The following is a 14,954-nucleotide window of genomic DNA, read 5'->3' as shown; positions in this document are numbered from 1 at the left end:
TTTTGATCACTCATCTCTCTACTTTATATCATGAAGATATTGCTATTTCTACTGTTGCCTCCAGCTCTGCCCCCACATCCAATATCAACTTCCATTATCTGTATTTTTTTGGTCATTTACTAAAGAGTTAGATCACACCATAAAAACTGATTCAAGTTAAATTAGCAGGAATGACCACCTTAGCTGGTTTAAGTTGCTTTAATGTCTGTTTACAAGTGAGCCAGCAAACAATGAATTTGCCTGTGTCCAGATTCCAGCCTGCCTAACCCAGACCCTCACACCCAGCCACTTGCTCCCACAGGGACCTTGGAGTGGCTCAGGTAATCCTGGCAGCCAAAGCCCCAACAGTGGCCCCTTTCTGCCTTTGTTTAATGGGGGCTTCTCTGTGGCCCTGAAACCTGCCAGGTACCAATGAGCACCCCCACCACTTCCCATTCCTTTAAGGGGCTTTAGAGTCAGGCAGTGGAGGTGACTGGTCAGTCACTCAACTTTCTGAACCTTATTTATAAAATTATTATAGGATGATAATAACACCTACCTCACAGGTAAGGATTGAAAGAATGCAAATGTTTCCAAAAGTTTCTGGAAGCACTCCATAAGTATGGGCTATTGGGGTGTGTGTGCATGTTCTCCCAAGGTTCAGCTGAGATTTATACAATCACAGGGTACTTTCCAGGCTATTGTTTGTGTAAACCACGGTGACTGAGACAGAAATAACCCCAATCTCTGCTAAAATCTGGGGAAACACTCCTAAACATTTTAGACATAGATTTTTTTTTTCAAAATTTAATGTTGTGAGTCTTACAATACTTATAATTAAATCTCCAAAATTTACCCCAACGTTCTTATTCTTTGAGGAAAACAAACCTAAAGGCAAAGGCAATAATCTCTTGTAAGTAAAGTGTGGCAAAATAACATTCTGTCAGGTATTAAAGCAGCTCTTAATTGCTAGACAATTCCCGATGTTTGAAGAGAGTTCTCAGCAAAGACATTAAATTGTGCCAAGGGTTTAGACATTTAACTTTCAAGAATTTAGATTGATGATGATGATGATTTCAGTAGTGTTGCTTATCTACCCAGCAGGTTTCCCCCTGAAAGCCAAAGGGCTTAACAAAACCAGAAAGCTGGCCACAAATTGCCACGGTGAGGCAGCCCTGAGGCCTTGGACAAGATGCTTCCCTCTGGAGTGGCAGGAACCCCTGCAGGGAAGTGGACGGCAGCCCCCCTCACCTGGTAAGGCTACTCTGTGCCAAAATTCACAAGTCCACAGCAGCTGTGAAAGATCTTGGAAGCCTCTGCAGGACAAACCTGCCACAGGGAACAGCCCAGCTACAGCTGGCTACTCCATTTGGCTTGATTCCAGTTTGTCCGGGCTCCAAGAGCCAAGCGCACTGAATCTCCACTCATTTGCTTGCTTCCTCCTCGCCTTAAGAAGGCCATGGATCATTGTCTGGACTGAAATCCACCCGATGAAATGCTGAGGGCCTTCCCCTTCATAGGTAAATAAAATGTTAGACAGACTCTTGAGTTTATCTTCTAACGGAGCTGTGTGAGGTTGGGCGAACCACTAAACCCCTTGGTTCCTTCATCTGTAATTACAAAGGGCTGGGATACATCTCTAAAGTCCCTGTTAGCTTAAAAGTCTATGTTTCTAAGTTGACTGCAAAATGAGAATGAAATACACATAAAATAAATTTTTAAAAAACCTCTTCTTTTATGAAAAGTTGCCTCATGGTTAGAAGAGTCATGAAGAGAGTGATTCAAGTCACAATTTCACAAGCTTAATTATAAATAAACTCAACTTTATTCCACTCACATAGCCTTCAACTTAAAAAGATAAAAAATAACTTACGGGTGATTCGATGTCCTCTAGGAGTAAAACAGAACAGCGTTCACATTTCAGCAGAGTTTGGGCCCGATGCATTATTTTCTTGACAATTTTCTCCAGGTCAGTCTGTTCTTCAAAGAGGTCATTAACCACCTCTAGCAAAGCCTAGAAAAGATGAAACAGATGTATTTAGGTGGGTGTAAAACTGAAAAACATGTTGTTTTTATTCTTAAATTTTAATTTAGTATTTGCTTTAATAAAATATAATAAATCTTTTTGTGTAGCTAATTTTAAAAGCTATTATGATTGTTTTGACATATTTTCATCACTCCATTTTATAACACAAACTGCAAAATACAACTGCAGAATACAGCTAGTTCTTGTAACAGGTGTGAAAATAAGTAATTCAAAACCTAAGCTATCGGAACTCTCGATTATTTTGAGTCTTAAAGGACAATGATTGTTGGAGGCGGGAGGTCACTTGAGTGGCAGCAGTAACCAAGGCAGCTATATAACTCTTGTTTCTCTGACTATAGATTAGCCTTCTTCCTTACCCACATTGTTTTGTAAAATGTTGAAAATTACTAAAGAGCACCAGAGAAGACTCTTTCCCTCTTCACTGCTGATCTTCATTATAGACTAACTTCCTTCTTACTCTTCCCACCCAAGGACCCCATGGCCATCACATTGCCTTAAGATGGAATGTTAAATAAACTCTTTTAAATTGGAAAGAAAATGAAAACCAGCTATAAAGAAAAGAAAACAAGCTGCATAGAAAAAAAAACCAAACTGTAACTAATTATGTTGTTATAACTCATAAACCAGCCTTGTATAGCAAATGTTGAAATCCTGTCCAATTTCTTTACTTTGTGCCTATAGATGCAAGAGCTTAACTTTTAACTTTGGAACGCTTACCCCATTTTTCTGGAGTCTGCATCTCCCGGATTGGCCATTCCTAGGTTTTCACTTGAATAAACTCCTCAAAACTAGATTCTGATCCTTTTTATTTATCTAATTCTTTTTTTTTTTTTTTTTTTTTTTTTGAGACGGAGTCTTGCTCTGTCACCAGGCTGGAGTGCAGTGGCGAGATCTTGGCTAACAGCAACCTCCAACTCCCTGATTCAAGCTATTCTCCTGACTCTCCCTAAACTGCAACTAAGATCAGTGCTTGAGATATTTTGCAGACCCTGCACTTGATCATCTGGCACCACCCAGATCAATAAACTGGCTCATCTGATCTTGTGACCCCTCACCCAGGAACTAACTCAGTGCAAGAGGACAGTTTCAATTCCCTATGATTTCATCTCCTACCCAACCAATCAGGATTCCTACACACTGGCCTTCCCCCACTCACCAAATTATCCTTTAAAACTCTGATCTGGGGAGACTGATTTGAGTAACAATAAAACTCTGGTCTTCAGCACAGCTGACTCTGTGTGAATTACTCTTCCTCTATTGCAAGGTGAACCCCTTGGGTGCTTATATTATCTCCAAAGAAAGACGGAGCAGAGTAAGGGCCATACTACTCCATGATCCCAAAGCAAAGAGGAACATCGAAAGGCAGAAAAATTCCTAAGCTAATCTTTATATTTGGCATTTGGACAGCAAATCTCTGTTAGGGGTCAATGCATAATAATTTCATGTTCAAACATTAAAAATGAGACAACTGTCTGAGTAATTACAAGCAAAATGCCCTGTTATTAATGGGGAACACATTATTTCCTTAATCAGCTAGACTATTTCTTCAGCTGCATCATATTAACTGAACAATTATTTAACTTTTCAATTTGTTGTGATTGCATGGAGAGAGCTTCTGTGGCCCATATACAAGAACATTTATCTCAGAGGAAAAACGAGTTGTGCCTTGAGTCTTGCACTGACAAATCACATTATAGTAATCTTACTGGTTCTAATTTAAAATTGCTGCTTTATTAACGATAGAAGTTTTACAAATAACAATGCGGACTAGCTCCAGGATGGGAGAAAAAGAGAAGAAAATCTAGGGTAATATCCAACTCAGATAATGGAAGCATTTCACACAGTTGAATAGGCCCTGCTTCTTGATGTCACTTGCCTTCCAGGAAACGAGTATCTGCATTTTGTTTCTCTTTCTTCTACCGGCCTTTTTTTTAAATGATCATCTTTTTTATTTTATTTTATTATTGTAATACTTTAAGTTCTAGGGTACATAGGCAGAACGTGCAGGTTTGTTAGGCAGGTATACATGTGTCATGGCGGTTTGCTGCATCCATCACCCCAACATCTACATTAGTGACCTCCTTGTGCTCCTGGGCGTGTCCTTGGACCTTTCCCTTCTCTTATCTGCATGTTCTTCCTTAAATTAACCCAGCTAGATCCCTGGCTTTAAATACCCTCTATATGCTTCTGGTTCCCAAATCTCAATCTCCAGCCCTGGTATCTCCCCAAAACTTTAGAATCCTGTATCCAAGTGTTTACTTGCCAGCTGTGCAAGCCAAAATTCGCTTTCACTCATTTCCCATATCAGCAAACCCCATAGATTTCAACACTGATTTTGGAGGAAATCTGTCACTTCTCACTGCCCTAGTCCTATTTTTTCGCTTCAGTACAGTTCTTTCCTAAGTCCTCTTACTGCTTCAGCCTTCTCCCTCCCTTCCCAGCCAGTTTATTGTTTCCAGGGAGGCCAGAGTGAACCGTATTAAAAGTAAGTCAGACTCAGCTCAAAATCTCCTAATGGCTTTCCACTGCACTCAGGATGAAAGTCAAAGCCCTTGCCAGACCCACAGGCTTTTCTGCCATCTGGCCTGCCTCCATACCCTCACTTTATTTTTTTTTCCTTTCTTTCTCCCCCTTTCTCTCTGCTCTCTAAACACATTGACCAAGTTTTCTCCTGACCCAAGTCCTTTGTACTTGGTATTTCTCCTGCCAGAAGTGCTCTCCCCAGACCTTTGTGTGGCTTTTCTCCTTTCCATTCAAGTCTCTGCTCATAGATCATCTCCTTATAGAGACCTTTTTGATCACCCTCTAAAATAAACATCCTCCCAACCTACCCTTCCTCAACCCTTCATTCCTTTACCTCACTTTATTTTCCTTGCGGTACTTATCGCTACCCATACTATGCAATTTACAAAATTTGTTTTCTTATCCATTATCTATTGTTCATATTGAATAGTAAGTTCCATAAGGGTAGGGATTTGGATAGACAGCATGTAAAGGGAACCACACAATCAATACTTGTTGAATGAATAAATTAATTGTGCCATACACAAGAATACAAAGGTTAATCATACATGAAGCTTCCCTTAGGGAGTTCATAACGTAGTGGGAGAAAAGGGGCCTCCTTAAATATCATAATACAGTGGATAAGTATTCACAATAGAATAATGGCAGTAGATACAAGCCAAAACCGTAAGTGAAGAAGGGAAGATTAATCAGAAGGCTGAGCTGGGTCCTGAAGAATGTGGAAGGCAGATGGTGGAATTGACTTGAGGCACTGAAGGCAGAGGGAGGAATATGGATAAAGTTATGATCAAATGAAACAGACTGTTTGCTGGAAATTGGAGACCATATTGCTGGAGTGCCAGATGAAAGAAGGAGCATGGGAAGACATGGGGCAAAGGATCAAAAGAGGATCCCAGGCAGAGAAAAGATGTGTATGCCATGCTAAGAACCATGGCTATAGGAGTCAACTGTGTTCATCTGTTTACTGATAAAAAATCCATAAATCATAATAATTAGCAAATGAAATTTTAATCGACTTGATGCCCAGATTAACTGAGAGTTTCAAACCTTTTTAAACATCTTTTTGTTAAATATATTTCTAAGTTGTTACAGTAATCTTTTTATATTTAAAAGTGGAATGAGTCTAATATAATTTAATCTCTACTTGATAATTTAGCATTTTTTGAGTACTAGACTTTGCCTTTTTCACAACTTAGTTCTAGAGCTCGTGAAGGTATAAAAGATCTAAGTGTTTCTTTATAATACTATAAAGTAGTGTTTGCATTATTGTTCCAAGTATCTAGTGACATGTACTTTCAGAAATCCTTTCAATTAAAAAATTGTTGCAATTCAAAAATAAAATCTGGGAAGTGGGGGTAAGATCTTGCTTTTTTTTTTTTTTTTTTTTTTGAGACAGAGTTTCGCTCTTGTTACCCAGGCTGGAGTGCAATGGCGCGATCTCGGCTCACCGCAACCTCCGCCTCCTGGGTTCAAGCAATTCTCCTGCCTCAGCCTTCTAAGTAGCTGGGATTACAGGCACGCGCCACCATGCCCAGCTAATTTTTTGTATTTTTAGTAGAGACGGGGTTTCACCATGTTGACCAGGATGGTCTCGATCTCTCGACCTCGTGATCCACCCGCCTCGGCCTCCCAAAGTGCTGGGATTACAGGCTTGAGCCACCGCGCCCGGCCTAGATCTTGCTTCTTAAAGGAATTTAGTTGTAAAAGCATCACCAAATTGTGTTATTGTTTCAAAGCCACAAGTTAGCAAGGATATATCTGCTGCCTTACAGTATAGATGTGATATTAATTTCCTTTTTGAAAGAAGTTTGTACCCCTGCCCCCAAATAACAACAGATAATTTGCATCCACTTCCACTTGGGCTTATTGCTTAAACTGTATCTTCAACCACAACCACAGCCTTGCAGAATTATACAAATAAAATAGATTCTTGGACTATTCAAAGATCATTCATTGACTGTTTTTAAAAGACATAATGACTTACAGAAACCAGAAAGACAGAGAGTATTGAGGAGTGTCAACAATGTTTTTTCTACTCACTCTGCTTCTTTCATATTCTTTCCTTGAGGCAGCAAAGAGCTGAGCGTTAGATATGGCGATTCCACAAAACGGAAGATACATCTGCATAACCTGAGACAAAGAGAGCAGCAAGAACATTAAAACCTAATAAACACTGATACATCCCTGGCTACATGAAATTCCACACTTCCTGCATATGCCTGATTGGAATACTTTATGTGCATCTATAGAGACTGAGTACAGAGAGTTGTTGATACTAATATTTTAACTTCAGAATGAATATTTTTCAAAGTTATCTAAAAGATGTTGTAAATCAAGCTTTAACTAGAGAATTCACATCTATGAAGACATAAAGTGAAGCAACAGATTATCAGGCCTGTGACATAGGAACTGTGCCTAAAGCAGCTTGTATTACTTTGATTATAACAAAAAAAAAAGGATAAATAAATAAATGAACCATGATATACCTGGAATTTAAAGCATGTGCCCACACTCACATTTGGAGGTAGGCAGGATATAAGTCAATTCTTTTGTTGGCATATGGCATATACCATATGTATATGGCATACAATTCACATCTGTAGCAGGGATTTCAGCTTGATTCTAGACCTATCGGCTCTCAGATTTAAGCATGCCCCTCTGGATGGGCCCAGTGGAAGCTCGGGGGTCAGCAGGCCTAGAAGCCTTCTACAAAAGAGCTCTAATTGTATCCGCCACTGTGTACACATAACTGGACAGAAGTCAGACTGGTGGGATGGTTCTGCAGAAGCCTGATGAGGAAAGGCTGGGAGTCTGTGATGGAGAAGTCCTCCTATGGGCAGAAACACACAGCTGTGATGGGCCCGACACTAACAAAGACATTCTCATCATGGGGGTTTAGGTACAGGGATTTTCACTCATCATGGGGGTTTAGGTACAGGGATTTTCACTACCGCCTGGCACTCTCAGAGCAATTCCTCTCCAGAATCTCTGATTCCAGAGAGAGCGAGCACTTCAAGTGAAAACTGACAGAACTATTTCCCTCAATTCTTCACAATGTAGACTAAACAGCTGACATACTTGGGACTTCTCTAAAGCAAGAGGGAAAAAAGCATGTGTATATCATAGCGTTTCTATGTATATATATATATATATAAATAAATATATATGTGTGTATATATATATATATATATGCATCTCCCCCACCCCCTCACATACACATACACACACACACACACACACACACACACACACACACACGCACACACACACAATGGTGCCCTAGCAAGAGGTACAAAGCCCTGGCAAAATAGAGCAACTCCTGCTGTCTCCAGCAGAGGGCAGTGCAGTGCCCACCATGGGTAAGGGATGACTGCAGCCTCCACCAACTCAGGAAGCACTTGTGAGGCACCCAGAACAGAATCACCTGGAGTGCAAGGTAATTGTGAAGAAGATTTGAGGTAGACAAAAGATGAAGGGCAATTCACATTCCCTACCACTGAATTCCCTATTAAAATCTTTCTTTGCTTACCTGGGCATGATCAACTCTGACCTAGGGTCCTGGAAAGAATTTCAGAGCCATATAGAAACTAAAGCTATGACCTCATTTTTAAAGAAAATAGAAAAACAATGGGATCAGAATTAAGAAGAGGTACAAAAATCAATGATTTTTGAAGATCTTTTTGGGATAAATTCCTTCCCTGGATTTTCACATGTTGCCTTCTGGAACAAGATGTTATTTCTGTTACTCCCTACTCTCCCTTTTCTTTCTACTCCCCCTCATGCCTTAGAAAGCTTGTCCAGGCCGGGCACGGCAGCTCAAGCCTGTAATCCCAGTACTTTGGGAGGCTGAGGCGGGTGGATCATGAGGTCAAGAGATCGAGACCATCCTGGTCAACATGGTGAAACCCCGTCTCTACTTAAAAAAAAAAGAAAGAAAGAAAGAAAGGAAGCTTGTCCATAAGCCAGCATAAAGATGTTGGCATAAAGCTGCCGGATATTTCACTAGAATTTCCCTGCCTTTAGGCAGAATGGGACCACTTTCAATATCACCTACACATACAGCAAGCCCTTTCCTTGGAGTTGTCTGGAGGTTTTCTTTTTGGCTCTTTGTTTTTTCTGCCATGGAGACAGTGACTATGATGGGGATAAAAGTGAGAAGGAGATATGGGTTACTTATTTTAACTTTTCACTATTTATTTATTTATTTATGCCTTCAGGGGACAAATTTAAGGTGGTTGGTAAGTCAAGCAAGTAACAAGAGGAGAATGACCAAATGCACATGTGAAATATTTTCTAATATAGTCACAGGCTTGCTTCACTCCATTCGTAATTCCAACATTTATTGAGTTCCATGTATTATGTTTAATTAAAAAGAATCTTAATTTTATTTATTTTATTTTATTTTATTTTTTTGAGATGGAATTTCATTCTTGTTACCCAGGCTGGAGTGCAATGGCGCGATCTTGGCTCACCGCAACCTCTGCCTCCTGGGTTCAGGCAATTCTCCTGCCTCAGCCTCCTGAGTAGCTGGGATTACAGGCACATGCCACCATGCCCAGCTAATTTTTTGTATTTTTAGTAGAGACAAGGTTTCACCATGTTGACCAGGATGGTCTTGATCTCTTGACCGTGTGATCCACCTGCCTTGGCCTCCCAAAGTGCTGGGATTACAGGCTTGAGCCACTGCACCCAGCCCAAAAAGAATCTTAATTTTAAATCAAATGATTGCTGTTGTTTTTACAGTTTTTCTATGTGAAATGCAACAAATCACATAACCTCTTGAATCAAATGATTGTTGTTGTTTTTACTGTTTTTCTATGTGAAATGCAACAAATCACATAACCTCTTGAACGTATTTTCTTAACTGTAAATGCCAGGTTTATGGTCTTTTTTAGTTCTAATCTTTGGTGATTCAAGTAATGTGAAACATCACTGAGCTGCAATATTCTATTTACTAGAGAAAACAAAGAATTCAGTAAACATACTTGCATCTTATTCATGAAACAATAATTTGTAATTGCAATTGGCATTTGCAAAGCCCTTCTGTCAATGTGTCAGGCCTGATGCTATGTGTAGGGGTGATGTTAAGTGTTGTATATGCATTATATCTATTTTATATTCATTTATGTTTTACCATTTATCCAGGTTTGCAGATGAGAAAACTGAGGCTTTAAGAACTTACCTAAAATTCTTGAGAGATAATTCTCTATGGATATTTTATGTTTCCACACAGTTGGCAAACAGAGGCACTGGCTGTATCGTATCTTTTGGGAATGCTTACACAATGAACATCCTTGAAAGATAGAGATACTGTCTCCTTCCAGAGCAAAGAGCAGAAGTGTTTACTATCGAATATAATAAAGACAATATCTCCCTCTAGACAGAGGTCAGGCAGGCTCACTGTTCATTATGAAAGATTTGGGTTGCTTACATTTGAGGTTCCTCTTCTATCATGCAATCTAATACATACGCTGTTATCAGGGTCAGGGAACCAGCAGATACTGGATGCTCAAATTATTGCTATTGTCATGCAAACTGTTTCTTGTCACTGATCCAGGAGTCTCATGTCTTCTGTCAGCATCCATGAGACTGTGGCAGACTAACTTGCTAGCCTGCATGTACAGTATGGTAAAGTCAGACCCTTTATGAATCTTAACAACATCACCTAGATAGTTAATGGTAAAGCTGAATTTAGAATCCAAGTGGCCTAACCCTAGGATCTACCTTCTTAACTTCTACACTCTCCTGCTTCCCAAGGTCATACATGTCTTTCATACCATTAATATGATAGTCTGGTTAACTGCAACACAACATAGATTACTAAGACTAGCAGTCCATTATTCCAGTGTATGAGCAGTCATAGGAGACTGCAGAAACAGAATGCAATTCTGGTACAGGAGACAAAACTCGGTTTCCAGAGATAACAAGGCAACCATGCTCAGGGGGCAATTTGTCTAGCAGTTGGTGTAAGGGAAATCCTAGGTAGAGAGCGGACCACACTGACAGGCATCAGAGTGTGGTTATGAAGGCCAGAGTGGAAAGTTCCAGCAGAAAAGAGGCTGGCTTTAGGAGAGCCTGTCAGCAGGTAGCAGGGCCCTCGCCTCCAGGTAGAGCTTTAAGGATCAGTTTCTACTCTTGGTAGTGAAAGGGAGGGAAATGGCAGAAGAAAGGAAGGGACCCATCAGGTATGAAATGTGGGACACAATGTTTTAAAGAGACACAGAACTGCTCACAGGCAGGGGCTGTGGCAAAGCTGGGCCCACAGGTGCGGTGCTGTGGTGCAGCTCCAGCCGCAGAGTGGAGACTGAATCAGGGTCTGGGAACCAGCGGGAATACTGCAGTGTCCCCGGGAGCCTAGGAACAGCCCGACATCAAACTGTCAGTCAATCGCAAATCTCTTCATCCTCATCCAGTCTTGTTTCCATCAAACCTAGTTTTTAAGTCTAAAAATTTAGAATTTGCAAATACTTTCTCCAAATAATATAAACTGTTCTTCATGAATAGTATAGTGTACTATCCAGAAAGCATGCAAATCAGATTGCTATTAGTTCTTTTCATCTACCCCACTGTGTCTGACAAAGCACCCCTCAATTTAGTCCTGACAGATGAATGGTATTTACTTGTCACAACCTCAGGAAAAGCAGCTCCACAATCTTCCTCCATTTTACATGTCTAGCAAATGTCACTTTCATGAGTTGTTTTCATGCAAATGTAACAAACCTCTCATATCACAATATACCTCCAATTCTTACCCTTTAGTGGAGATGAAAACCAACAAAAGCTCTGCTATTTTAAACCAATTACAAGGCATTTAACGTGGCATTTTGAATGGCAAAAGAGACTCCTGCTGTCTTGTTTTGTGTACTCCAATTTATCAAGTTAATGCTTCTAGAACAGCTTCCAAACAAAAGCAAATGGCAAAACGAACACCTTACTCACTGTAGTGGGAATGCACAGATCAGCTCCATTTAACAAGAGCCGCCTGACTGCCTTCTCCCGTCAGGCCCTGGGTTAACATGCAGCACCACTAAATTACATGACACCATTACTATTTCAAGTTTACCACTAGCTTCAATTACATCCCTGAGATGATTACTAGCCAGCTCAAACTCCTTCAATATTTTCACGAAAAATACAGGCTAAAGTTCAAATTTCAACTCTCTGTTAAATCCTTCCAAGTGTTGGCCCTATTGAACATTGTTATTATTGTTATTGTTTGTTGAGATTTACCCACATGTGTACCAATTTTTCCTCCTCATTCCTTCCAACATCTCCTTCCTTCTTTCTGTGATATAGTTTTATTTTTTTCCAAAGACAATCCTTTAGAGTATCTTTTAGCGTTAGTGGTAAATGCTTTTAGTTTTGTATGAAAATATGTTTATTTTATAATCAGTCTTAAAAGGTAATATAGTTGGGTATGCAATCCTAGTTCTCTCTCAGTACTTACAAGATATTATTCCCCTAAAAAGCCAGCTGTCAATCAAATTCTTGGTAGATTATCTGCCTTTGTCTCTGGTTTCTTTTACGTCTTCTTTATGTCGTTGGTAGCCAATTTGTATATTTTCAGCCTCAATCAAAGGCTTTATTGAATCATAGTAACCTCAGTGTATATATTGGCCAAACATTACTGTGGACAGAGACAATATTATACCTTCATGGCTCACTGCACACTGAGAGAGAATCTTTGTTAATGTAGGAAATGTTCTACCCTGTGTCATTCATTGGCATGACAATTCAGCCCTCTGGGGTCAGACTCAATTGCACAATGTATACGCATATGACAGTATGATCTATAGAGTTTCTAAAGAAACGTGCAGGAAAAGCAGACAAGTGCATTTTTGAAAAGAGGCAGTAAGAAAAACTGAAGCAGTGTAGAAATAGAAAATGAAAAACAAAGTATTTTTATCTTTTTTCAGTCCCAGTGCTACAGATGTCTTTAAAAAATAAAATCTATATTGCTCTATTCTGCTCTTTCTGAAGTCCCTCATTTCCCAAAAAAACAACTAATTTGGCCTTCACTATGTAGTTTCAGAATGCCAAAGGTCTAAAAAGCCTTAATGACTAAGAAGCTAATGAGTCTGTACACGCTTGTGCAGCACTTTCGGCTTGAAAGCACTTTATTAACTTTGGCTAATTAATCTTTACAACATCCCACTCAGAGAGTTGAACTGAAAATCATTAAACAGTGTAAAAAAGTCACTTTCACCCTGGAAACTCATTAAAATATCACTAATATGCATAGAATTTGAGCACTGGGCCTTCCATTAATGTACGGAAAAAAGACAGTAGGTAGCCAGCCTTTTCAAACTTCCAAGCCACAGAGAAAGGCTATTTAAGCCCCATTGTGTGGTCTGGTCCAATTATACATCAGTAAAGAATGCTGCGGGTCTACAGTGCAGATTCTTAGTAAAGGGGGACATCCTGTTCATGGACCCTACTTGTAGAAGGCAAAACAGCTTGAAGAGCCACATCACTGTCAGCTAAAAGAACAAGTGAGAAAAGGTTTGCTCACCTACAGGTAACACCTCCTCCCTTTATGTAGATTCTGAAAACCACACTCTTAAAGTCACTTCTGCCCTCAGGCAGTAACTATATGATAAAGCTTCACTAATTTGGAGCCCACTGATTTGGAACTGGAGATGCTTTGAGATAGTTGTGATTCAAGTGCTGAATAAACTCAAGTAGAATAATTTGGAAAATAATATCAAAATATGAAAGTGGTCACATTATTTTCATATAATGAAATACTCTCAGAGCCTTTTTAGGAATATAATACTAAAAATAATTTTTAAATTAGTTTGGAGCTTTCCAGAGATTCCAGAGGAAAACCCTGCTTCCAGAGCTGTAGCTTCATTCACTGCAATTTTGTTTCTACACAAATTCAATAAACATAAAAGGTGGAGCTTTTAAGAATCAGAATCATAAATGACTCGTTAATTCACACCAAAATATATGCCCTTGTCTAATTCAGTGTTGTGCCCTCTTCAAAGAAAACAGCCTCCAAAAGATACAAAGAAATATAAAACACAAACTTCACTTTAAAAATTGTAATGCAGTCAGGTGTGATGGCTGAAACCTATAATTCTAGCACTCTGGGAAGCCAAGACAGGCGGATCACTTGAGGTCAGGAGTTCAAGACCAGCCTGGACAACATGGTGAAACTCTGTTTCTACTAAAAATACAAAAATTAGCTTGGCATGGTGGCACACACCTGTTGCCCCAGCTACTTGCGAGGCTGAGGCAGGAGAATCAGTTTAACCGGGAGGTGGAGGTTGCAGTGAGCAGAGTTTGCACCACTGCACTCCAGCCTGGGCAACAAAGAGAGACTCTGCCTCAAAAAAAAAAAAAAAAAAAAAAAAACAGGAATAGATGATACAATTGCAGGCTTTTTGAAATTGCCCACCAAAAGAATTGACACTCTAAAGAATAGGGTGGGAGACTTCATTCACAACAGACAAAGGAAAACAACAAGGCAAATAAAAAGAAGGAGAAGCTTTTTTTGGAGACAGAAACAGGGACAAGATAATGAAGCAGAGGTGTGGAGAGGGAAGAAAGGAAAGCAAGCCCAAGGTGGACTCCTCACAGGTCCAAATTCGGGGCAGAACACATCCAAATATGCGAGTCTTTACAGGCTCCCCTTCTCCTGTGTAGGCACCTTCATCACTCTTCTTCCATGTTTCCTTCTTAGGATGGGGAGATTGAGGTGCTTCTGCTTCTGTCCCTGAGTATTAAAGCTGGGACCCCGGGGTGGTTGGAATGAGCCCCCTTCCACTACTCTAGCCCCTCTCCTACAAGCTAGTGTTGGCTAAAACATCCCCAAGAGGCCATCCAGGGGCAGACAAGCTGAATTCAGGTCCTGGCAAGTAGCCTAGTAGCATCAACACCTATTCTCTTTGACTTTTTAGATGCTCTGGTCTACCGACTGCTTGAATCATGCAGGTACTAGTCATATCACACAATAACCTTATTTCTATTTAGTCCCATCTCCACCCCCACAACTTTAGAGAAATAACATTCTCATTTCTGGGGGCAGTTTTTAATTCCCACCCTCTTATTTCCAGACACTCAGGGAAAACCCTGAAGGAATCTATTGCAGGACCCACGTGCTTTCTAAGATATATATATATTTTCTGATCATAGATTTCAAGACAAAAAATGTACCCATATTTCTACCTCTCAGGGGTAACCACTATTAATATTTTATATATCATTCAAGTTTTTTTTTCTCATTTTCCTTTCACATAAAGCCAAATAGGCTAATCCTAGACATAATATTTTATCAGGTTTTTTCACTTTTTATAGCCAGCTATTACTTATTATGACCAGTTTCTATGGATGCAAAATATCCCATTGTATGGTTCAGAAAAATAAATTTATAGAGAAGGAAAGTAGATTAGTGGTTGCC

At 39.8% G+C, this 14,954-nt stretch overlaps 1 protein-coding gene across 1 annotated transcript in view; it reads right to left on the bottom strand.

The window, feature by feature from the left end:
- Positions 1-14,954, bottom strand: part of PDE11A (phosphodiesterase 11A) — a 392,053-nt gene that overhangs the window by 255,715 nt on the left and 121,384 nt on the right. Inside the window, exons 3-4 of the mRNA XM_039469872.2 lie at positions 6,590-6,679; positions 1,853-1,993 (exon numbers count right to left, since the gene is read on the bottom strand). Coding sequence (XP_039325806.1) covers positions 1,853-1,993; positions 6,590-6,679 — 231 coding nt within the window. The remainder of the gene's footprint in view (positions 1-1,852; positions 1,994-6,589; positions 6,680-14,954) is intronic.

This window comes from Saimiri boliviensis, chromosome 5, assembly GCF_048565385.1.
Source record: "Saimiri boliviensis isolate mSaiBol1 chromosome 5, mSaiBol1.pri, whole genome shotgun sequence".
In the NCBI taxonomy this organism is placed as follows: Eukaryota; Metazoa; Chordata; class Mammalia; order Primates; family Cebidae; genus Saimiri; species Saimiri boliviensis.
Note: the sequence above shows the minus strand (reverse complement) of the source record. Positions and strands in the feature narration are given on the sequence as shown.